General features: G+C 39.2%; 2 protein-coding genes across 5 annotated transcripts in view; both read right to left on the bottom strand.

Moving 5' to 3' along the window:
• Positions 1-19,716, bottom strand: part of POSTN (periostin) — a 78,566-nt gene extending 58,850 nt beyond the window's left edge. For 2 of the 4 annotated variants that reach the window (XM_026713296.2, XM_026713297.2), the window contains exons 1-4: positions 19,490-19,715; positions 3,623-3,721; positions 2,292-2,356; positions 992-1,149 (exon numbers count right to left, since the gene is read on the bottom strand). In XM_026713296.2, coding sequence (XP_026569081.1) covers positions 992-1,149; positions 2,292-2,356; positions 3,623-3,721; positions 19,490-19,614 — 447 coding nt within the window. In that variant the 5' untranslated portion in view covers positions 19,615-19,715. Of the gene's footprint in view, positions 1-991; positions 1,150-2,291; positions 2,357-3,622; positions 3,722-19,489 lie in introns of all 4 variants that reach the window. The other 2 variants (XM_087926071.1, XM_026713295.2) reach the window with 2 other exon arrangements.
• The window catches only part of YIPF2 (Yip1 domain family member 2), a 453,467-nt gene that overhangs the window by 273,736 nt on the left and 153,092 nt on the right, over positions 1-26,639 (bottom strand). The gene's annotated exons all lie outside the window — the stretch shown is intronic.

The raw sequence follows: 26,639 nt of genomic DNA, 5'->3' as shown, positions 1-26,639 counted from the left end.
CTACATAATCTTAGGGCTTTTCACATAGGAGTCAGCAACTGAAGAACATAATCATAATTTTACTTGTTACATGGTACATTGGGAAAGACATGATTGGTTGTCACAATAATACGTTTTTATTACAATAGACTAGAAAACAGATTTTCTGCAGCCTAGTCCTGTGAATTTGAAAGTCTGCCTTTCTGAAGCCAGAAGTTGCATTCTAGAAGCTACTGTGAAAACCCAAGTTTAAGTTACTGTTCCAGCCATCTTACCTCATACCTGCAATGCCAAACACTGATTATTTAGAATTATGTGTGTGTCTGCAAGTGAACTTGCGAACAGGGATGGGATTCAAATTTCTAACAACTGGTTCTGTGGGCGTGTCTTAGGTGGTGGGTATGGCTTGGTGGTCATGTGACTGGGTGGACATGGTTTGGTGGTCATGGTATTGGCTGGGTGTGGCCAACTCAATATCACTCACATCGAGACATGCATCTCCTCATCTGGCCTCTCATGACTTTGGGGATGTTGCAACAGTCATAAGTGTGAAAAATGGTCATCAGTCACTTTTTTCAGTGCCATTGTAACTTTGAATGGTCACTCCTCACAAGCAAAGTATCAGCAAAGGAGGAGAAAAAAAACTCCAGAAACGTTCCTGAGACAGGAAGTCTAGTCCTGCCAAGAATGTAATAAAGGTTAACGAAGAGGCAGTTTCTGTAAGCAACACCAGAATGTTTCCTTCCTGCCTTCCTTATAGAATTAGGCCAGTAATTTATTCTAACAACCGGTTCTCCGAACTGCTCAGAATGTTAACAACCTGTTCTAGCGAATAGGTGTGAACTGGTAAAATCCCACCCCTGCTTGCGAATATATGTGCATAAAGTTAACCAGAATCAATAGTTCCAATAATATGTACAAAAGCTGAGTGTTAGTGTTTCTTCATAATTTATTCATCTATTAATTTCTTAGCATTAAACTTTTTATAAAAAATCAAAATTAATATAATTACACGATCTAAAAGATTCCAAGCTTCATTGCTTGGTGCAAAGAATGTGTAAGAGCCAGGTCCTTCAATTTCTTCTTTCAGTTTCGACATCTCAGAATAACGTTGAGTAGAGGTAGCTCCTATAATGCCCAAAGTGCCAAATATGTGATCTATTGGAGCCACTGAAAAAGAAAAATAACTTATACTAGTTATCAAATCCTTTTCTAAATTGGTTGTTCTTTTTCTAGTGAATTATTAATGGAATTTACTGTAGTATTAAATTGCTTCCTGTTTTAATGCCCAGATTTTAATGCAAATAAAGTTCCCTAGGATCTTTTGTGTTGATCAATGACTTGAATAACCCAGGATTTCTTCTGGCCTGTGAAATTCAAGGAAGCAGACAGGGCACTATTTTAGATTATCCTCTGCTATGTGCAAGCTTGATCTGTGCTTATCCTGGTTGAACTTGCACATGGCAGAGGATAATCAAACATCCTTTTTATCATGTCTATAAAGCTGCTGAATCGTCCAACAGAATAATATCACCAAATTGCCAAAAATACCCAACTTTAAATCAACATTTCAGACTGTAGGGGAGATGCCACTGAGGTCTCATAGTGTCTTGTAATTGACAGGATTTCTGTCAGAAGTAGAATTGAATTCTGACATGGTTCAGGTACAGTTTGTACATCAAAGCTCTCCATCAATAGCTATGTTATCTCTGGACAAGCAGGCATCACCTTTGAAAGAACAGATTCATGATCAGGGATTCTTCTGAATTCATGGCTTCTGCTACCTAAGTAGGCTTTGGCTCTGCTTTGGCACCCATTATGACCCTACTTAGCACAAGGTGCCCTAAGTAATTCATGCACTAATTACCACCAGTTTAGTCTACTGCAACACATTTCACATGGGACCTTTCAAAAATGCTTAAGTTTCCAACATTGAGAACATACTACAGGCCCTGCACTGACTACCAATTAGTTTCCAGGTACAATTTTTTTTACATAGATGGCTTGGCACCTGTGCACTTACAAAGCTGCCTACTCCAACATGAATTGCCTTGACACATTAGATCATCTAGGGGGAATCTATTCCTAATGTTTTATCATTGGGAAATAAAGGAAGTTGAAGTAGCAACTGTTTGTGGTAGCAACACCAATAATCCAGAATATTTTTTTCTTCATTAAATGAAGAAAAATAGAGTTTTTCTAGGGCATCTTTTAATTTTTTTCAAGGCAGTCTTTTATTTCTGTATATGTCTTAAATATAAAATATTTAAAAATAAATACATTGGGTATATTAAATAGTTCCATGATAATACCTGCAGGACATCCTCGTTCTCCTTCCATCTTCATGTAGCCAGGACAGCATTCATATAAAACAGTTCTGCAGAGTACCAATGCAAGATTATTTTATCTTCCCATGTCTTAATATTTATTTAGTATCACTTTTAATGTAAACATATTTGAAGTGGATTAGAGGAGTTATATAGAATATATAAAAATATATAAAAACAGAATATATAAATATATAAAATATATAGAATATATAAAATATATAAAAACAAAATACACAATACAAAACTATATTTAAGCAACAATAAGAACAGATTCATTAAAAGTCTGTAATCAGAGCAAAAGCTAGGAACAAGAGAGATACACAGAGAAGTAAAAGGTAGTTTAAAAAAGGATTTCCACAAGGAGGATAATTAATCATTATTGAAAACCCTGCGTCTGAAATCCCAATAATTTATATTGCACATTTAATTTTCTACAGAGATGGTCTCTAAGAATTATAGCAAAACTCGTTTGCAGTATAACGGAGCCTTATTTTACCATTTATTACATAACACTTTGCTCTTAAAATTGGGCATATCATTACTCAGTATTCCTTCAGTACTCTGATTAAGTTCAGGACCATGTCTTGAACAAAAGAACCTCCTAAATTCCAATAGTCATCCTCCTGCAAGTCATTTATCTAATTTCAATGCTATTTTCCAGAAACAGAGTTGGAAGCTATAGTTTTGTATTGCAGTTCTAACATTTTATAGTGACAATCAAAACAAGTCAGTCTTTATTATAGTCATAATAAGTTCAAAATAAATACAGTTTTCAATATATAAATGTTGTACAACTCAAGGAATTCTAGGTTCCCATAACCCAGATACAGCTTTTATGCCATTCCAGTAAAGATTAACTCTAATCTATAAAATTTGGTCTCTGAAATATATATGCAAGTAGTCCTTGTTTATTGATAGAAACTGAATACAGTCATAAGGCACAATACCGCTTTGCAACAAACAAAATCAATGAGGAAGCTGACAGGAATTAACAAAAGTTGATCATGTCTCAATGGGATGCTGCAATGTGATTGCAAGCCCAAATTGCAATCAGATGACCACAAGGATATTACAATGGTCACAGCTACCAGGACCGATCAAAAATACCTCTCAGCATTGCCATACATTTGAATGGTTGCCAAATGCGTGATCCTTCAACAAGGGCTATCTGTACATTTATTTCCATCGAAATAGTACCATGAAAATCAAGCTGGCTCTGCTACACAGACACTATAGGTAATCCACACAAAATTAATAAATAAAATTATAAGTTATTATCATCATTATAGTTAATAGTCTTGAACAGGACTTACGCTCTCTTTCCACAGATGGTTCCCTGGTACCAGTTCCTGCATGTGCTGAAATATTTCTTATTGGTTCCCATAACTTGCTGGAGAGCACAGACATTTGGCCTGGAAGAAAACAAAAAACATCCTTTACAATTTGAATGTTTACTTACTTAAAATATTTATATATTGCCTTTATGGTTGTGAAAGTTGGACCTTTGAAAAGCAAGACAGGAAGAAAAATCAACTCATTTGAGGTATGGAGAAAGCTCCTGTATATTCCTTGGACAGCTAAGATGACTAGCAAGCAATGGCAGATTCCTCCAAATATACATTTCTCATAACTATTTCTGTGTACATGTTGAATAGTATAGGTAACAGGATACAACATTGCTGAGTGCTTTTTCCAATTCTGAACCATTTTGTGTCTCCATATTCCGTTCTTATATTGGCTGCCTGATCAGAGTACGATGACTGAATGGGCTGTATTTGGTGTAGTGATATTCCCAGTACTTTGAGGCAGTTCCAGGGCTTGTCATGGTCAACAGAGTCAAAGGCTTTTGTGTAGTTAATGAAGCATATATCTTTATGGTATTCCTTTGCTTTTTCCATCATCCAATACAGATTGGCAATATTATCACACATTCCTCTCCCTTTCTGAAATACAAATACTGCTTGTAGATCAGGTAGTTCTCTGTTGGCAGTTGGATTCAAAAATTGCTGGATTTATCTTCAAGATAATTTTACTCACATGTGATATCAGTACTATGGCTTAGTGGTTGGAACAGCCTTTCATATCACTTTTCTTTGGTATTGGAATAAATACCAACCTTTTCCATTCTTTTGGCCACTGACCAGACTTTCACATACTTTAGCAAAGTGCTGTCAGTGCTTTTGTTGGCAGTGGTCTCAGCAACTCAGCAGCAACTCAACTTTGCGGTTAGGCAACTGGTTGAGTGCCCACACTACTTCCTCCTCCAGGATACCTGGTTCCATTTCTGGTAGGTCAGCTTCTCTTTTTATGGCTTGGCCTTGTTTCCATTTATGTAAAATTGTCGCATAAAGTTGCATATTCACATCATCTTTCTCTGAATGCTTGTTGCTCAGCAATTTCTGCCCATCATGTCCTCTGACCATAGCCTTTCTTACCATAAAGGGGTTTCTGGCCTTCTTTACATAAGCGAAACACTCTCTTGTATGACTTCTCATGGCTCCTTTCTGCAGTTTCTTTCATTGTTCAGCCCAGTACTTTTCTTTATATTTTCTTGCCACTTGCTGGAACTTTGCATTTAGTTTTCTCATTTCTTCCCTGTCACCAATGGTGTTTGCTTTTGTTCTCTCTTCTGCAGTCTCTGTTGTAGCTTCCAATCTCCATTTGGCCAATTTCATTGGTTTCTTGTAAGTAAAATATTTTTTGGCTACTTCAGTAAGAGTTATTTTTATTTCTTCCTATAGCTCATCTGGTTGTCTTTCTGTGATGTTGGACAGTTCAAATCTATTAATTTCAGTTGCATATGCTAGGGGAATCTTCTTGACATCAAATTTCTGAATCATGGATGGTCATTTAAGTTCATGGTGGAACTCACAATCTGCACTAGGGAACATTTTCATGGTGAAGCAGGGCTGGGATTCAGCTGGTTTGGGCTCGTTTAGGCAAACTGGATGTTAATTTTACATCCAGTTCGGTGAACTGGTTGTTCCGAAGACCAGCTAGCCCTGCCGCATCCTATCCCTCTCCTCCCAGGAGTCCCTATGCATCTGGTTCTGGCTCCCAGGTAAATGCAGGGAGGCCTTCTAGGCCCAAAATGGGGCAATGGGGGGTGCAGGCCCCCCCATACCGCATTTTGGCTCCCAGGAGGCTGCAGGGAGGCTTCGTAGGCCTAAAACAGGGCAGGGGGGTGTGGTGCACCCCCTTGCACCCCATTTTAGCTCTCCTGAGGCTCCAGGGAGGCTTGCTAGGCCCAAAATGGGGCACGAATGGGGTGCAGCAAAAGAAAGAAAGAGAAAGAAAGAAAGAAAGAAAGAAAGAAAGAAAGAAAGAAAGAAAGAAAGAAAGAAAGAGAAAAAGGAAGAGAGGGAAAGGGAGAGAAGGAAGAAAAAGAAAGGGAAGGAAGGGAGAAAGGAACTAAAGAAAGAGGGAGGGAGGGAGAGAAGGGAAGGGAGAAAGAAAGGGAGGGAAGGGAGAATGAGTGTAGGGACGGGAAAGTGAAGGAGATATGGATGGTTAGATGGATGGATGGATGGATGGTTGGATGGATGGATGGATAGACGAGGGGGAGGAAGGGAGAGAAAAAGGAGAGGAAGAAAGGACCACAAACCCTGGCACTAGACACAGATTCAGAGGATGCTTTGAAACAGCACAGCAATCCAGGGCTTTGAAACAGCACAGCAATCCAGGGCTGGAAGGGACCTCAGAGGTCATCTAGTCCAATCCCCTGCTCCAAGAGCATTGTTAAAGTGAGTTTCTCTCCTTTGGCCTACCCAGTCACATGACCATATAGTCATGCCCACCCAGTCACATGACCACATAGCCAAGCCATGCCCACAGAACCAATAGTAAAAAAAAATTGAATCCCACCACTGTGGTGAGGATGAAACTTTTCCACTTCATATGGCAAAGTGGTATGTAGTCAAATTGGTTTTGATGCTCTCCATTTGCTGAAATCCAAATGTATAGTTGCTGCTTGGATTTTTCAAATCACATGTTCATTATCCTTAGCTGATGTTCATGACATACCTGAATCAGATTGTTGTGGTCCACCAGCAGCCTGCAAAGATGACAGCAGAATCAGACAGTGGGGAAGAACATGGGCCAGTCCGGGAGTCTGGGGAGGACTTGGATGAGGGTCCTGCATCTGATACAGAGATGGGGCCAGGGCCATCTGGGAGTTATGTGCTGACTCAGGAGCCTCCAGAAGCTGACAGCAGCGAGGCAGAGGAACAAGGGGAGCCTGTTCCCAGTGCGTGTGTAGGCAGAGCTGCCAGAAGGCAAGAGCAGTTAAGACAAAAAGGGAGACTCCGGAATAAGGCTTGGAGGTGATTGCCCCTCCTATAAGATACAAAGGAAGTGTAAAGGTACATGAGCCTTTGCAGGAAGCAACTTTATTTGCTCTGTTCAGATTAAACCTTGAAGCTCTGTGTGGACTTTGTACTTTGTTTGGCTTTTTACAGTTAATTTGGCACTTTAGTTGTTGGCAGCAATTCAAAGAAGATAAAGGTAGGTGCTTATCTCGAGGGACTGTTTGGGACTCATTACGGGCTCGGAATGAACATAATTCCCAGCACTGAAATAAAAAGAGAGTTCTTTGGACTAAGCATGTGCCATCGCTGTGGTGGAGAACGTGTACATGCTTCCTGCTCTGCTCTTGCCAGTTGGAGGTGAGTCCCTGCCATGGGGGGGAGAGGGAGAGGGAAGAGGGGATGTCTTCCCGACAGGATCCAGGTTGGAGTTGCCTTATTTTGTATGGATTTCCAACACTTGGCTTTGCCTGCCAGCCTCCACTCTCCCTCCACAGCCCAAGTGGTTGGATTCACACAATATGTGAAGCTAGGCAGGAGATAGATAGATGGAGGGACAGAGGGAGAGATGGAGGGATAGGTAGATGGATGCAGGGATGGATAGATGGAGGGAGGGAGGGAGAGATAAATAGATGGAGGGAGGGAGGGATGCAGAGAGGGATGCAGAGATAGAGGGATGGATGGAGGGATAGAGATAGATAGATAGGATGGATAGATAGATAGATAGATAGATAGATAGATAGATAGATAGATGGGATAGATGGGTGGATACATGGAGCGAGGGATAGATAGAGGGAGGGATAGATGCATGGATAGATAGACGGAGGGAGGGATAGACAGATGAGACACACAGAGAGGGAGAGAGACATTCGACTTCTGGTTTGGGTCTCTTCAGCAACACACCGAAATCCGTGATCATGCATGGTTTCGATCTGTGCTCGCCGCTGGAGCCCCCCAATCCTTTGGATTCGGGGCTGAAGCCACCCTGCAGAGGTGGTGAAGAGTGGGGAAATTGCTAGCCAAGTGGAGGGGAGCCGCATCTCTCCTCCTTGGCTGTCAGCCTTCAAGATCTTTTCTACTGCTTTGCATCTTTTGGCTGCCATAAGTAACGGGGGGAGGGGATATGTCTGGGAAGAGAGCTGGAGGTGTTACATTCTTGTGTTGTGTAAATGAGGAGTGGGGGGGGGGGAGTATAAATTCCTGCTCCTATTCCTCACTTAACTTTCTTTTCTCTGCGCAGCTGCAAATTTTTATCAAAATATGTCAAGGTCAACGGAGAGAGGCCTCACCACCACCTGAAGATTCTCACGATCATATTTACAACTTTTAATTGGAAGACTCATTTGAACTATAGGGGTGGGAACGTTTCCAACACTTTGTATATGTGGTCTGCGTGCCTAATTTCTTAGATTCAGAATTCTATTTGAAGCTACCACTTCATTTTCAGTAAAAGATTTCTTTGCTCTAATCTAAAGAGTCTAAGTTTTTCTTTCTTGAATTTTGAAAGGAGCACCACCTGACACCAGGGTCTAAACTCCCTTCCCCGAAGGTGGTTGCAGCGGTGGTCAGAAATGGCCACCTCAAAGAAGAACCCGACTGGATAAGATTGTGCAGGAGGAAGACAAAGAGGAAAGCAGGACAGACCGGGCTAAACAACAGAGAACATCTAAGCAAGGTACCCTTAATCTAAAAGTACCTAGAGGGATACTTCTGAAAGAAGATCTTTAAGTGGCGAAGGAGAGAGAAAAGGAGGTTAAAAACCCTTTTTAAACCTTTATATTGACAATTACAAATGGTATGGAAAGAAATTTATATTAATCTATTTTGACACTTAATAGGCAATCTTAAGATGAAATCTAAGTGTCAAAAGGAGAATAAATATTTTTTCTTGATCATTTTAAAGCCCTAAAAAGGAGAAAAGTGGAGGCAAAAGGGTGGGACTTGGAATAATGGAAAAATGGAGTGCCACCTGGAAAAATAAAGAAGATTAACAGTGAAACTTTGAAACTCCCGAGGATACATTGTAACTGAAATCTTATTAAAAGATACAGTAACCCACAGAAAGGAAAAGTAAAGGAAAGAAATAAGAAGGAACAGTCTGGGATCATTTGGTGATTTAAAAAAAAAGTTTTTGGCATTGGTTTTTTCTTTCTTTTTCTGTTTTTACTTCAAGTCAATCGGGTGGTTGTTCAAATGTATTTAAAATGCCATCACCCCTGGAGGAATTTAAGATGAGTCTTAAAAAACAGAAAGAAGATGCAGAAAGGGGAAGAAGATCCTTTGACTTTGTATTTGAATTTTTTGAAATGGAGATCCTGAACTATGAAAAGCAAAAGGAAAAGCTTCAAGAGCAAGAAGAAGGGCAGGAAAAAGAAGAAGCCATTTTCAATGATCAAATAATGCAAAGTGTGGTAATAAGGGGGGAAAGGGGGAAAGGAGTTAAAAGTTTGAGATCAAAGGGAACAGCCAAAAAGAAAAATAGTCTGAAAAAGAAGCAAGGAGAAGCAGAAAAGAAAACTACAGAAAGGAAAATTTGAGAGAGAAGGGTATAAAAAAGGGGATGAGAAAAAGGGGGAAAAGATAAAAAGGGAAAGAACTTATGAGGGACAAAAACAGGAAACAAAGAAAAAGGGGGAATGTACTAGGATTAAAGGTATTTGCTCAGCTAGAAAACACAGAGACAATGGTTAAATTAGGTACAAAGGTACAAAAGATGGTGTTGTGACAGTAGAATACTGTAACGAGTTAGAAATGAAATAAGTAAATAATCTATGAGATAAAACTGTATTGTTATGTAATGGTATGTATATTTATAATTAATGCAATAATAAAGAAGAGAGGGAAACATTGCAATTGTTTCTAAAGATTGATAAAATATTGAAAAGAAATGTGAAAGGAAATTTATAACAGTTATTAGAATGAATTTGAATAATTATTTTGCTTATTAATAGTAAATAATTTATCAGATAAAACTGTATGACTATCCAATGGTATGCTTATTAACAGTTAAGTAATAATGAAGAAGGGAGGGAAACATTTCAATTGTTCTCAAAGATTGATAGATATTGAAAAGAAACAAGAAAGATTTACAAGGTTCATACCAGTACTAAAATGATTTTGAATAACTATTTTGTTTATGTATGTATGTATGTATGTATGTATGTATCTATCTATCTATCTATCTATCTATCTATCTATCTATCTATCTATTGTTTTTGCTATGTTTTTAGAATTTTTCTTTTTACATTTTCAAGGGGAAGTACCAAGCAGAATCTGAATGATGAGATCTATATGATATAATATAGATATTAGAAATTTGAATGTTATAATTTTAGAATACACAAATTCAATGTTTAATGAGATTTCATATGATAATAACAATAAGATTTAAAGGTGTTGCACTTCGATTGGCAATCATAGGGGGAATTTTGCTTCTTAAGAATGTTGGAAGAGAACATATGAAATTGTAAACAAGACAGGCAAAAGTATAAGTACAATGAATAAAAAGATATAGAAATTTGGGTAAAAGAAATACAATTGAATAAGAAGAAAATGAGATAACCATAAAAGAAAATTAAGAGAAGTAAAGGGAGAAATAGTGAGAAGTTGGAAAAAGAGTAATAAGATATGAAGTTGAATACATAAGATGAATATGCATATGAAATTGTGTCTGTATTGAAATGTGATAACCCGGAACGATGCTGTACTCAAATAAGATGTTTTGTTTTGTTAAAACTCAATAAAACTTTATTAAAAACGATAGAGAGAGAGAGAGAGAGACAGGGAGAGAAAGAGAGAGCAGAGAGATACCCATTTCCCACAGAAAACTGGGAGCCACAAAACCTGGGTAGGCATGGCTGGGGGAGCGGGTCATGTAACTGGGTGGGAGTGATGTCAAGTTGGCCGCACCCACCCAGGTTTTGTGGCTCCTGGTGTTTTCTTTTTTGTGGGAAACTGGTCCAAATAGCTCTTTGAGTGTTTAAGGTTGCAAACCCCTGACCAAGACCAAAGGTCCCTGTGATCCCTGTTTCTTCCATTTCTCCCAATTTTGCATTGAAATCTGCAATAATATAGGCAATGTCTTTCTTTGGTGTTTGTTTCAAAGTTTCCTGAATTTCAATTTAGAATTCTTTGATATTATCTACTACTGAGTCCAAGGTAGGAGTGTAAGCTTGCAGAATTGTCATGTCGTGATGTTTTCTGTTGATATGTATTGCCATTTTCTATCATTGATTGTTCAAAAACCTTCTATGGTTCTGCCAATTTTTATGCAGTATTGTATGAAAACCATTCCTCTTCTTCTGTTAGTTTCATTGTCAGAGTAGTATACCATGCCATCACAATTGAAGAAACCACAGCCAGTCCAATGAACTTCACTGATGCCTAATATATCAACGTTGAGCCTATTCATTTTGTTCTTAACAATGTTCAGTTTTCCTAGATTTAAATCATTGATATTCCATGTTCCTAATTTGAAGACCTTTGAACAGTGGAGAGATCACTTTTCCCTAGGAACTGTGTCAATGATTGGGGGAGCATTACGAATTACCCCCATCCAGTGGTGGGATTCAAATAATTTAACAACTGGTTCTCTGCCCTAATGACCAGCTGGATAGGTGTGGCTGGGTGGGCAGGTGACTGGGTGGGCATGGCCAACTTTACAACACTTACATCAAAAGATGCTTTGCCTTGCCCAGCCTCTCATGATCGTGGGGATGCTGCAACAGTCGTAAGTGAGAAAAATGGTCATAAGTCACTTTTTCAGTTCCATTGTAACTTTGAATGATCACTAAATGAACTGTCATAAGTCAAGGATTACTGGAGTTGTACAAAAATACAAAAAGCTTCTTTGCTTGAAAAAAGCTGCCCTAAATACCAATCATTAGATTAGAAATACCTGCAAGCCAGAGTTACAAATCAGGCAGGGTGCCAGAGCACCTTGAATAATTAGAATAGTTAGAATTCAATGATAACTATCAGCAGCCAACTCTTGCTCATAAAGTGAAACCCTTTAGCAGAGAGATCATTTAAGCTGTCCAGAAAGTGGGTGGCATATTTGGGCTACAAAATGCCAAGCTAAAGAGACAAATTAACAAATTATATAGGGGACTCGGGTACAAGCCTCCCAAGCCTGGTCACAATAAAATCACAATAAATCACAATAAAATTAATACATGCCACAGATATCTAAATAAACTTCAAGCCTGGTGCCATGTTACTAACCTTTATTATCATGAGAGAAAACAAAAATGAATTGGAGGATCCATATCCCTAACTTATTTTCTTAAATCTTATTATCAGTGAGCAATCATATGCCATGGTGCTTTTTCAAGAGGCAACTGGATTTTCTGGAAACCAAGAAAGTCCAGTTGCTCTTGAAAAAAGCACCTTTGGGATAGCCATGACCTGGATGACTGAAGAATCCCCATAAACAAAAGACTCCTGTGCTCAGTGAACTGCCAGTGCACCCTTTCACACGCAGGAGAAGCAATCCTTAGATCCATTTGCACCACTTAAAGATAGCTGATCTCACTTACCTCATCTAGATTTTAAAAAAGATTACATGCCCCCCAGAAAGGCAGTAAAAAAAATCAATGCCTAGCTTGCATCCTGCCTCTTGGAAGTACACCCCAAAAGGATAGTGCCAGGAACCACTAAAGCTGTGTAAAAAGCTTAAAAACACTCATCCCCTTTAAGAAAGTCAAGCCCCTAATAAAGCAAAGCAAAGTATCAGCAAAGAAGAGAAAAGAAAAGAAAATTCCAGAGAAGCTCAGGCAACAGTAAGTTTGGGCATACTGCCAAGAACCTTTAGCTCTTATAATGTAATAAGGCTTAGTCAAGAGGCAGTTTCTATAAGCAGAGCAATAAAGATTAGGCTAGAAACAACAGCAGAAAGTTTCCTTCCTGCCTTCCTTACAGGATTAGCCCTGTAAAGTGGGGAAAAAACAAAAGGAGATTTCTTCCAACAACCAGTTCTCCAAACTGCTCAGAAAGTTAATAAATGGTTCTCCCGAATAGGTGCGAACTGGCTGAATTCCACCACTGCCCCCATCTATATCATGAATGATCCTGCTACTATAATAGTCTCTTTGCTCTTCCCCTGTAGCTTCATTGGTACCTCCTAACCAGGGGAACCCATTGCTTGGTATCTTTCACATTTTTGAATTGATTCAGAAAGATCATCATCATACTGCTTTAATGGAGTCATATTCAGAAAATTACACACCGTTTTATGATCGTACAGTAATAATGCTGGCTCCAAGCCACCCCGACTGAGGGTGCCCTCTATACTGCTGAAGACTTACATTTTTAGAATTATTTAGAAAGAGGCAGCATTGCTGCCCTTGAACTTTGGAATCTTAGACTAGTGCCTACTAGACCTTAGTGTATGATTTCATTGTACAATTTAAAATACAATAAAACATAAGCAAATAAAAGTATATTAAAATATTTCAGTCATATTAAACAGACACTTTATGTATCTATATTGATATATATGTATGGTATTAACTATATTTGACATATTGTAGAAGCAGAAGTATAAAGCAATACTATCCTAGACCCATTAATATGAATTTGGCCTACGTCTAGCAACTGGTGGGGAGAAGGCATGCCTATACCAGCCTAAACTAGCCAATAGGAACTCAGTAGATCCCACCCTGAACTGCATCACCAACAATATCATTACTGAAGCAGCTAAATCATATACATGGCAAAAATTGACTTGGGAGATTAGAAAAAAAAACTGAACAGTTCAAAACAACATTAAACAATGTCCACTGTGTGCTGGGAATAAACTTGTGCTCAGCTTATCTTTCTAACCATAGCAGAAAAATGCTTATCATAATATTCAGGGGTGGGATTCTACCGGTTCTGACCGGTTCTATAGAACTAGGTATCACAATTCTGTGCAGTTTGGAGAAATGGCAAATTGTGCCACTGGCTGGCCCCTCCCCTCCCCACCCACCCCACCCAGTCACTCCTTATCTTGCATGCACACTATCCAACTTGCCTGCATTGTGCCTTTGCCTAATTTTTGGTAAGTTGCTATTTTTGCTTTTTTCCCCTGACGATCAGCTGTTCCAACTATCAGCTGTGCTGCATGGTTTAGATTAGCTAGAAAGCAGAAAATTGTTGGATTTCTTGCTAAATTGCTGTTGTACTGCTTCACCTTCACCTAGGCGGCTTCCCTGAGAGCAAGAGCTGAACCTTCCTTAGGACTAAAGCTTCTATTTTTCAGTGCAAATTCAGGCAACAGATTGCAGAAAGGTTGATTTGTGAGTGACTCTCTGATTCTGTGAGCAACTCAATCTGCCTGCCTGCTTTGCCTGATTTTGGGTAAAAAGTTGCTCTTCTTTAATAAAAAATTCAATAGTGACATAAATATTTACAATATTTGCATACAAGCCACGCCCACCAAGTCATGTTACCACCAAACCATGCCCAGTCAGCAAGCCATGCCCACTCAGTCACATGACCACCAAACCATATCCACAAATTAGACCATAACTGTTAGACTATATTTTTGTTGTTGTCTATACATTTTTGCAGAGAAATGATAAAACGTTAATCTTTTCTTTCTTTTTTTAAAAAAATCAGTGAAATAAACAAGAGTACTGTTAATTTTTTTTCTCTTGGCTGAAGAAAAAAGGGAGAATTGTAAAAAACACAAATGTTTCTATCAGTCCTCCAAATCCATACGTTTAGAAAAAAGAGCAATTGGTGGGGGCAAAGAAGCAGGAAAATACATAATCGAGGCTGTGCTAACAACTCTCCAAACAGAATAAATGACCAAAGGGGAGAAAGGAACTGAATTTCAGTTTACCTGAAATTCAATTTACCTGAAATTCTGCATCATAATGGCATTTGGGTCACCACATTACAAAAAAGATGTTACACTTTGGAAAAAATACAAAGAGCAACTAAGATGATTAAAGGCATAGAGACAAAAACATATGAGGAACAGTTGCAGGAATTGGATATGGCTAGTCTAGAGAAAAGAAGGACACAGGTGGAATGATAGCAGTATTCCAGTATTTGAGGGTCTGCCACAAAAAAGAGGGAGTTTTTTACTTTCCAAAACACCAGAAGGTAAGGCATGAAACAATTGGTGGAAACTATTCAAGGAGAGAAGCAACCTGGAATTAAGGAGAAACTTTCTGAGAACAATTAACCAGGGACTTAAAGAATCAGAATCAAAATTAGAATAGAGCTGGAAGAGCCTGGGAGGACTTCTAGTCCAGTCCCCTGCTCAAGCAGGAGATCCTATACCATTTCAGACAAGTGACTGTCCAGTTGCTTCTTAAAAACCTCCAGTGATGAAGCACCCACAACATCTAAAGTGAAGCTGTTCCTCTGGTTAATTGTCCTCACTGTTAGGAAGTTGCTCCTTAGTTCCAGGTTGCTTCTCTCCTTGATTAGTTTCCATCCATTGTTTTTTGTCCTTCCCTCTGGTGCTTTGGAAAGTAAATTGCCCCCTCTTTGTGACAGCCTTTCAAATATTGGAATATTGTCCCTCCTTGTCCTTCTTTTCTCTAAACTAGCCAAATCCAAATACTGCAAACATTATTCATATGTGTTAGTCTCTGGGCCTTTAATCATCTTAGTTGCTCTTCTTTGCACTTTCTCCAAGGTCTCAACATCTTTTTTGTAATGTGGTGACCAAAACTAGATGCGGTATTCCAGGTGTGGCCTTACTAAGGCTGTATAAAGCAGTGCGAATACTTCAGTTATTTTGATTTTATACCTTTGTTTATACAGCAAAGGATTGCATTAGCTTTTTTTGACTGCTGTCACAAACTGTTAAACTCATGTTTAAGCTCATCTACTCCAAGGTCTCCCTCACAATTACTGTTTTTGAGCCAGGTTTCACCTAATCTGTACTTGTATCTTTGGTTTTTCCAGCCCAGGTGTAAAACCTTGCTTTTCTCCACATTAAATTTCATTTTGTTGGATAGGGCCCATCCATGTTCAAGGTCTGTAAAGATCTTTTTGGATCCTGAATTTGTCTTCTGAATTTTGGCTATTCCTACCAGCTTAGTATAATCAGCAGATTTGAGAGTTCCCCTTCTATTCCCTCATCTAAATCATTTATGGAGATATTGAAGAGTATTGGGCTTAAGACAGAACCTTGTGATACGTCCTGCTTACTTCCCTCTTTGTAGATATAGTACCATTAAGGACTACTTGTTGAGTACGGTTTGTCAGTCAGTTACATATCCATCTGGTGTGATGTTGTCTATCCCACATTTTTCTAGCTTACCAATAAGAAGATTATGGTTTACTTTGTCAAATGCCTTATTGAAGTTTAAATATACTATGCCCACAGTATTTTGCTGGTCTACTAATTTAGTCACTTTGTCAAAGAATGAAATAAGATTGGTTTGGCATTATTTGTTTTTAACAAACCCATTTGTTATTTGTTTGTTTCTAGATGTTCACAGATCTGTTTTTTTTTTCTAGTATCTTCTCATGCTGCAGCTGCCCAAAAGGCCAGTGTAGTCCTAGGCTGCATCAACAGAGGGATAGCATCAAGATCACAATGTTCTATACGGCGCTAGTTAGGCTGATTGCTCTGTAGTTTCCTGGGTCTGTTTTTTCCCCCTTTTTTGAAGGTGGGAACCACATTCAGCTGTTTTCCAGTACTGTGGTAGTTCCCCAGCGCTCCAAGATTTTTTAAAGATATGATACAATGGTTCTGAGATAATATCTGCCAGCTCCTTCAATCGAAGAGCTTGCCTTCAGAAATTGTGGGTGCTTCATCACTGGAGGTTTTTGAAATGGTCTCTTGCTTGAACAGTGGGTTGTTCTAGACGATCTCTAAGGTCCCTTTCAGCTCTATTCTGATTGACTGACTGATTCAGATGAAAATGTTCAAGACACCTTTTATTTCCAGCCAATTTATGCATGGAAGATATGGCTAAAGGTCCACAGTCCAAGGATTCTCCCAATCACTTCCCCTTTGTCCTACATGAAAACTGTAAGGCAGCATGACTCTCTGGCCTAGTAACTTGAATACGAATAAGGCCCAGCAAGTGAGGGCAATGCAAAATTTCTGATTCTTCAGAGCCTGCAGCAAAAACACTTTAATATGGCTGTGAGGGAGTGGAATCTACTGGACAGTGAGCAAATAGCAAAAACAATATTGTGGCCTTTACATCACAAATTTCAGTCTTCTTATTTGTGCATGTATGCAAAAGACCAAGTTTGTATCATAATGGAAAACTGCTTTCATCATTTTTATGAAAGCCTTCAATCCTGCAGGTGCAGGATTATTTACTCTGACTCCATATAATAAAAAATAAGAAGTCAACAGAAGATGCCTCATGGGACTTTGATAAATTGGTTACTTGCTGGAATTATCACTCTATTTTCTGTTGTCCCAGTAATGTGTTTTTTTCATTCTGAGATTTTTTTGGATCAGAAAGTATAACAGTCAGCTTTTTGCTTGTAATTTCTTTCATTCTAAAGTTGTTTCTCTTATATTCTCATTTTGTCATGCCTAAATGACTAAAGGCTGGATGCCAATAATTACTTTTTCATAGGTCTGTAAGGGTAGATCTAGAAAGCAGGCAATGGCAGACATTTCTAAAAATCCTTGCCAAGTTACAATGCAAAATCATCTTGCTTTTATTGTACCATCCATATACTTGGAGAATTGCCTCTTAAGCTTTCATACATACATATAGTTGTGACAGTGCCATTCCATTATCTCTATTCAAGAGCTAAAATCTTTTTCTCAGTGCGAGAAATAATAATAATAATAATAATAATAATAATAATAATAATAATAATAATAATAATAATAATAATAATAATAATATCATCATCATATTTGACTGGACAATTATTCCCATCCACAGATTCTGCTTGCTTTATTTGTTTTCAGGTTTTGTTTGTTTTCAGATAAAATGGGCTTGTACTTCTGTGGTACTGTTCTGAAACCAGCAATGGAGTAAGTCACACCTGGATAAGATTAGGAATAAGGAAACATCCATAGCATAGACTGAAGTGAATTATTGAATCCTGGACTAAATTTTATGGATTGGTAATATTAGTAACTGTGAGAGGGTTTGAGGTGTTCTAGTGGATCATCACTTATGTATGAGCCACCAATATGTTGCAGCTGTTAAAAAGGCCAATGTAATCCTAGGCTTCATCAACAAAGGGATAGCATCAATTTCACAATGTTCTACAATGCACAAGTATGGCCGCACATGGAATACTGTGTCCAGTTCTGGTTGCCACAGTACAAAACAGATGCTGTGACCATAGAATGAATGCAGAAAAGAGCAACAAAGATGATCTGGAGGCTAAACGGTATGATGATTAGTTAAGGGAATTAGGCATGTCCATTATGTATGCATTGTGCTTGCCTCCAAAAGTTGTGGTATTCCATCACTGGAGGTTTTCAAGAAGAGACTGGACAGCCATTTGTCTGAAATGGTCCCTTCCAACCCTATTTTTCTATGTTCTACGTTCTAGTCTATCAAGGAGAAGAATTAGGGGGTGACATGATAGTTGTCTTCCAGTACTTGTGAGGGAATGTCATATAGAAGAGGAGATCAACTCATTCTCTGAAGTACCTGAGGGCAGGAGAAGAAACAATTGGTAGAAGCTATTAAAGAGAGATCCAATCAGGAACTAAGGAGAAATTTCCTGAGAATGAGAACAATTAAACACTGGAACAGCTTGCTTCCCTGAGTTGTGGTGTTCCATTTCTAAAGGTTTTCAAAGAATATTGGATGGCCATTTGGCTGGGATAGTATAAGGACTCCAGCCTTGAATAGGGAGTTGGACTGTAAGACTTCAAGGTCCCTTCCAGCCCTATGACTCTGTGAAATGCCTCTGAAGGCATTTGTCCTTATTATACTCACAAGTATTTAATAGAAAAGTATATAGCCTTTTTTCTGCAGAAATGATAGTTTAGTAACATGAATATGTATCAACTCGCCAGCAGGTGAATTTGTGATTACTGTTAGAGTTTGATATAAAATGGACAGCTATATAAATGTTGCAGAAGCCAATCTGGGTCAGTCACTGGAATCAGAGGTTCTGTCTGACCCAGATTGGATCCTGAAACATTCTCCTGGGACACATATATTCGCCTTTATTCATATATACATGTTTTAAATAATAAAATAAAAGTAAAATTATAGGAGAATGGTACGTATTTTGCTTCTCATTTTTCCCATTGGAAATATCTATATTATATAATTCAGTTGGTTGATTTGATTATCCATGTTTGAAATAAAATCATTAAAATAAAATAATTCCACAACTAAACAAAAACATAATATTTTTAATAAAAATGAATTATTTTAAACTGAAAAATAATTTTCTCTATACGTTTGAATACATTCTATAATATTATTCCTTTTTAGTAATTTCAAACAATATTGTAATAAATTATTTCTTTTATATAAAAATGCATTTGCTATTTAATCCTTTAATGTTCACTTTTGCAAAATATGCAATATTGTATTTATCGTAACTAAAAATATACAAACATAAAAACATTATATATGTATTTAATAAACTATTTAATTAAATGCCTTTCATTCTGAATTTCTTGTGTCAAAATTTTGATAAAACTCAATTATTAACCAATACTTTTGCCACATGGCTATAGTTTAAGCGAAACAGTTCATAAAGCAAAAGTGATAATTTTAATAATATGCAATGACTTTATCTTATCATATCTACTGATAAACGTAGAATAGCTACGTAAGTTTTAAAACTAAAACAAAGTATTCTGGAGAGTCACATTAACAAGACTCAGCTTATTAATAAGTTAAAATACAATAAACATTTTGTTTAAACTCCACAAAAACAAAAGTTACAATAATTTTTATCCATGTCAAACATATTGCTTACCCTTGATCACGTGCCCTGATTCGACTGTGGGTCAAAATCTTGTCATAATGAGCAGTGGAAGATTCTGCTAGATGAAAAACTGGCATAAAACAAATAATGACTGTAAAAACCCAAAGGAAGTCCATATTGCTGTCTCTCTGTTTCTTGAATGTCTGAGAAGAGAACTGGCAAAGACTCTAGAGAGCTCAAAGTTTATATCTAAGATGCAAGGCAGAGGGAGGAGAAAAATATATCAACCTGAAACTTTGAACCACCCTCTGAGAAAGAGGAGCATCAGATGATTGTAACCAGTTCTGTATGTATGTGAATTACAAAGCAATCTATTCATTTTGACAGCTCACATAAAATTAATTAGAGTTTAGATATAACTAGAGTTTATAACGCAGAAAATTTAAAGTTTCTGGATGGCCTCACAAGTTCAAGTGACTGAATGTTTTTCCACATACAGATATATAAAACTACTGGATAAAGAACACGAGATACCAGATTTGTTCTAACATAGTTCTCTATGAGATATGAGTCTTCATTCTGCCTATAGAAAGTAGAAATGTCATATTACTTTGTATTATAAGCATTTTAAGTACTCCTCATCCAGAAGGATCAAACCAGAGTTATTGCTAGTGGTCCTCTTGATGTACTAATTGATATACTTTTTCTATATAAAATAACATAGGAAAATAGGATATTTTAAGGAGAAGCATGATATCTGGGAACCATTGGTCTGAAATAGTTAATTTTAGGAAAATTGTTCAATATATTCATCCTAATTTGATAAAACACATGTATTTATAAGTAATTCCAACAATAATAAATACTTAGCAATGTGTTGTAAACAATTGTAAAATATTGATTAATAATATTCACAATAAATCAGTGAAAAACTAGGAATAGTGGTGCTCATAGTTTTCATAACTGAATCAAGAAATTTCTAAGTAGCTTAGGAACTGATTTTACAATTTCACATGAAGACAAGAGTTGACCAAGCCAAGAGTTTTTCAAAACATCTGTTTCATGGAAATTTAGGGTTCCATAAAAGTCTCCTGGATGGTGGGTGGAGTTCACTTGAATGCAGCCAATTTTCTCATAGACTTTGCAATGTTTTCAGTAAAGCTTACAATAATCTATTTCACACAAGTAAACTAGGAACATACAGTACAACTTTACATTTGAAGAAGCTTTGACTGTGGTATGCATGTAGAATCAGAATAACAGAATAATGAGTTAAAAGGGATGTTGGAGATCTTCCAACTCCCTACTCAAGCAGAAGACCCCTACACTATTTCAGGCAAATATATTCAGTGTTTCTCACTGAAGAGAGCACAACTTGCTTGAATTTCAAAAACACTGTCTTGGTCCCCTCAGTATAATAAACTAAAGTCAAATCAAAAATATATATCAACACTGAATTAAATAAATGCATGAATATTTGTATTAAGAATGCCTTCATTATAATAAATTCACACATTATTCACTTAATAGATTCTTCATTAAAAAAGAGTTTCATCTTAAAAGACTAAAAAAGTGGCAGCGGTGTTGGACTGCCCTCTTGTGGGGAGAGAAAAAGGAAACTACTATATGGAAAAGAGGAATGTTCTCTGTGACCATTTTGCTTTGGAATGCCCTCTTATGGTCAAAATAAGAAAACTACCAAAAACCAGTTTTATAACTGGGGATGATACAATAAACCAAATAAATTAGTTGAAAATGTCTATTAAGAATATTCAGCAGCCCAAACTATACCATTTTAGCAACCCAATTAGAGTTCAACATTATCATCTGAATGCCATCTATGAGAATAGATAAGTGACACAGATTGTATTTAAACCACAATTCTGAACGTTTATAACATGCAGTAATAAAGCAACATTTCTGAGATTTGTTGTTTTGATTACTCTAATGCAGAATGGAATTCATGAAACCTGGTAGTTTTCTTAGTTCTTCTTGCTAGGGAGAAGACTAATCAAGAACTGTTTTTAAAAATTTACTGACCAGGAAACTTCAGTGGTTTTACAGTTAAATGCTGCATTTAAAATAAGCACCAAAGGATTTTCAAACATGAGGCCTCTCTATTATGCTGCATCACACTATGTAAATGTTATAGACTGAATTCAGACCACAATTATTTGCAAATCCTATTACGCATTACATATTGTCCTCAACTTACAACTATTTGTTGGTGTCTATTTGAAGTTACAACACCACTGGAAAAAGTGATTTATGACAATTTTTCACACTTATGACCACTATCACATCCTCATGGTCACGTGATCAAAATTTGGAGGTTTGGAAACTGGTTCATATTTATAATGGTTGCAGTGTCCTGGAGTCATGTTACAAGCAAAGTCAATGGGGAAGCCAGATTCACTTAAAAACCCTGTTACTACAGTGATTCAGTGATTCAAATTTGCTTAACAACTGTCTCACTTAGCAACAGAAATTTGGGGCTCAATTGTGGTCATAAGTTGAGGGCAACCTGTAGTTCAAGTTTCCAAGGTGGTGGAACAGTAAAACTAAAAAGGGGTACTGATCCATGCTGTCCCTAGTTAGGAGAATCTGGAAATTATGTTGTTTTTATTAATGACTGTTTGACTTGAAAGAAACAAAACAAAAAAGTAATTTTCCACCAAAATTTTTGGTACATTAAAAGGACTATTTGATCTATTTCATTCCAGAGAAAAATAATCTAGTAATGGATTGCATTTCACTCATCTCTGTTTATTTAAAAATTGGCAATTTTGCTTTCCTTTGATAGAAACAAAATAAGTTTCATCACTTAAATTAAGGCCTACCCTTAGCAGTAGTGATTAATTATACACATAAAAAATAGAGAATTTAATACATTTGAGCATTAGGCCCTAGCCAACAAGATGCAGTTTAGCAGTGAAAATTCAAGGTCATGCATTTATGCATGAAAAAAACAAAACAAAATGCACAGTATAGAATAGGCAGTTCTCAGCTCAACACTAATAACTGTGAGAGGGATCTAGGCAGGGGTGGGATTCCAATTTCTTAACAACCGGTTCTATGGGTGTGGCCTAATTTGTGTGTGTGGCTTGGTGGTCATGTGTCTGGGCATGGCTTGCATGTAAATATTATAAATATTTATATAAATATTGGATTTTTTATTTAAAAAGAGCAACTTTTACCCGAAATCAGGCAAAGCAGGCAAGCAGAATGAGTTGCTCACAGAATCACAGATTCACTCACAGATCTATCTATCTCCAATCGGCTACCTGAGTCTGTCACATAAAATTTGCTAGCAAGCAAACTCACAAAATTAACTCACAACATACCATGTATGTAAATATTGAATTTTTTATTAAAAACGAGCAACTTTTACCCACAAGCAGGCAAAGCAGGCAGGCAGATTGAGTTGCTCACAGAATCACAGATTCATTCAGAAATCTATCTGCCATTGGCTAGCTCAGTCTGTCACATAAAATTTGCTTACAAGCAAACTCACAATGTACCATGTATGTAAATATTGAATTTTTTATATAAAAAAAGAGCAACTTGTTTGATGGGTCCGCATGTGAATGAGAGGCAGGACACAGCGGGAATGGTAAGTAGCTTTATTTAGGTTCAGTTCAGAAAAGGCCGCATGGTCATGGCAGGTGCTGGCTTTTAAAGCCGGCACTGTCCAAAGCTTCAGCCACTGATGGGGCTTTATTTCTCCTGCCAGTGGCTGAGCCAACGAGTGGAGTCTGTTAGCCGACTCCACTCCTTGGCCATATTTGGTCATATACAACACCCCTCCCCTCCTAGTAATTGTCATCCAATCAGCATTCACCTACCATGCGTAATCACGTTGGTAGGCGGTGCTTCGATGGGTGCAACTGGACCTGCGCACCTCACTTGTTCCTGGGGTGGTGGCCTGAGCGGACAGGTCCACTGCTGCTCTGGTCCCTGCTTGCGGAACAGTCTCGAAGCCTACTTGTGGAGCGTCAGGGACCGTCGAGCCTGAGGCCTCAAAAGGACACAGTGGGACTTCCTCTTTGCAAGGTAAGTGTCTCCACCATTGTGGTACAGGGGTTGGTGTCTGAGCCTGGGTTGTTCTGTTGCCATGTGTCGGTTGCTGGGCTGGTTGTCTGAGTTCGAGACCCGGCCTCATAGTTGATTGATGTGCTGTTCCCATAGCTTTCCTTCTTCTGTCTCCACTCGGTAGGACCTGGGCCCTGTGATCTCAGTTACCTTGGCTGGCATCCATGTTGGTCCTCCAGTGTAGCTATGAGCATAGACCAGGTCCCCTATAGCAAACTGTCTGCACTTTCCCATCGAGTCTGGGGATGTCTCTGTGCTATACTTGGAGTGGACACGGTCAAGCATAGTCCACAGCCTCCATCCCATTAGTAGTTCTGCTGGGCTGTGGTGTGTTGTTGGGTGGGGTGTGATATGTTAGACTAGGAGCATTTTGTTGATCCTTTACTGCCAGTCCTCTCGGTCCATCCACTGTAGTGTCTCTTTGGTTGACCGGACCATTATCTCTGCTTGTCTATTCGTGGCTGGGTGAGCAGGTGCTGACAGTGCATGTCTGACCCCCAGTCCAGCCAGAAAGGCTTCTAACGGCTGAGAAGTGAACTGTGGCCCATTGCCCAAGACAAGGATGTCCGCTAAACCGTGGGTGGCAAATAGCCATCGGAGTGCCCTTATGGTTGCCCCCGATGTGGTGGATTTCATTAGGATTGCTTCCAGCCACTTGGAGTATGCATCGACGACTATGAGGAACGTCTGTCCCTGACAGGGCCCTGAGAAGTCGACATGTATTCTGGCCCATGGGGCTGTAGGTGTCTCCCACTTCCTGGGTCTTGCTGCAGGGGGTGCCGGTTTGGTTTCTTGGCAGGGGCTGCATGTGGCGATCCAGGTTTCTATTTCCTTGTCTAGTCCTGGCCACCACACATAGCTTCGGGCTAGGGCTTTCATCCGGACTATTCCGGGGTGCCCCTCGTATAGCATCTCCAGTATTTTATTCCTTAGTGGGGGGGATAACTACCCTGTCCCCCCACAGTATACAGCCTTTTAAAACTGACAGTTCAGCTTGTCTGTTTTTATATTGCTGATACTCCTCCCCTTGGGTTGCCTCCAGCCATCCCCTCCACACCCAGTTCGAAATCCGTGCCATGATTTTGTCACGGGCTGTGAGTCTTGTGATTTCTGATGATGTCATCAGTCTGGGCATTATGCTCTCTATGAGTAGTGTTGTACTGGATGGCGCTGGGTCTTTGGCTGAGTCTGGAAGGGGGAAATGGCTGAGGGTGATGTCTTTTCCTGACCTGTGGATTATGTGGTAGCTGTACGCTGCCAGGAACACTGTCCATCTTAACATCCTTGGTGACAGGATGTTTGGTGTGGGTTTGTTGCTGGCGAGAATGGGTTTCTGGTCAGTGGTGAGGTCGAATCACCTGCTGTAGAGGTAATCGTGGAAACGTTTGACCCCTATGACTGCGGCAAGCTCTTCCTTGTCAATCTGGCTGTAATTTCTTTGTGTTTTTGACAATGTCTTCAAGAAGTATGCAATGGGGCTTCTGTCCCATTGGGCAATTTGTGGCTGAGGACCCCTCCAATGCCATAAGGGGAGGCATCGCAAGTTAGTGTTAGTGGCAACATCTCGCTGTATTGAATGAGGACGCTGTTCGATGTTAAAAAATAATAATAATTTTTGCAAATGCATCGGCCTCGCGTTGTCCCCAAGTCCAGGTCGTCATCTTATCGAGCAGCCTGTGGAGCGGTTCTACGATGGTTGCTTTCTGCAGCAGGAAGACATTGGAAAAGTTAAGCAACCCTAGGAATGCTTGCAGTTTCTTTTTGTTTTGTGGTGTGAGGGCTTCCCATATCACCTTAAGCTTTCTGTTTGTGGGTCGGATGCCTGCGGCAACAATTAGGAACCCCAGAAATTCCACTTGCAGGACTGTTATGTGGCATTTGTTCCTCTTCAGTTTCAACCCCACTTCCTGGAATCTTCCCAGAACTGCCCTTAACCACTCCATTAGTTGGTCCCTGCTACTGGCCGAGATGATTACATCATTGAAATAGGGTATGACCCCTGGAATATTGTGCAGCAGCCATTCCATAATGCTCTGAAACAGGCCCGGTGCTATGCTTACTCCAAATTGGACTTGAACGCCCCCTGATGTGTGATGATGGTTTGTGATCAGCAGTTACCTCATCAATGGGCAGTTGCTGATAGGCCTGGGCCAAGTCTAATTTAGCGTATATAGTCCCTCAGCCCAGAGAGTGCAAGAGGTGCTGGACTACGGGCACTGGGTAGGCGCTTTGCTGGAGGGCCTTGTTCAGGATTGTTTTATAGTCAGCACAGATTCTTATAGACCCATCTGGTTTAACTGGGATCACGATTGGAGTCTCCCTTTTGGCATGGTCCACTGGTTCTAGCACCCCTTGACTATTAATTAGTCTAGCTACTCTTTGACTTTTGGTTGGAGGGAAAACAGGACTCGCCACATTTTGAGGTGGACCAGAGCAATATTGGGGTCTAGGTTGAATGATATGGGGGTCCCCTTATACTTGCCCAGTTTGTTGTCAAAGACGTCACTGAATTCTCTCTCCAATTCCGCGATGTCTGCCGTTGGGCTGGGGGGGTGGCCTCTGTCATGTGGATGCCAGCGATGTTTATTTGGAGCGGTTGGAACCATTCTCTTCCAAGCAGACTGGGCAGGTTTCGGTCTACTATTGTGAGTGGCAGTTTTCCCTGGAATACGCCATACTCCACATGGGCTGTCTTCTTCCCCAGGACTGGTATACGGCAGCCCTGGTAGTCTCTCAAAGTGATGGTCTGTGGTTCCAACTGATCGTGCCGCTGCCTGGGTTGGAGTTCTTTAAGGGTGTCCCACAAGATCATAGATATGTAGGACCCTGAGTCCACCTCCATGCAGTAGGGCTTGCCCTCGATTGTGACCGTGGCCATTATTTTGTTGGACTCGAATACGTCGGTGCATCTAACCCTGGTCTGTGCGTAGCCCACAAACGTGAAGTGGGCTTCTTCTTCCCTGGCATCTTCCCTCTTTTTGAATTTCCCACCAGGGTTCTTCTGCCCTCATCCTTGGCAGCCATATTGTTTCACGGGTGACGCTGCTGATCTACCTTGCTTGCTTGATGGTTGTGCTGCATGGCATACTTCCGCGATGTGGCCTCTGCA

The sequence above is a fragment of the Pseudonaja textilis genome, chromosome 2 (assembly GCF_049901715.1).
Source record: "Pseudonaja textilis isolate UNSWEBS1 chromosome 2, rPseTex1.2, whole genome shotgun sequence".
Classification (NCBI taxonomy): Eukaryota; Metazoa; Chordata; class Lepidosauria; order Squamata; family Elapidae; genus Pseudonaja; species Pseudonaja textilis.
Note: the sequence above shows the minus strand (reverse complement) of the source record. Positions and strands in the feature narration are given on the sequence as shown.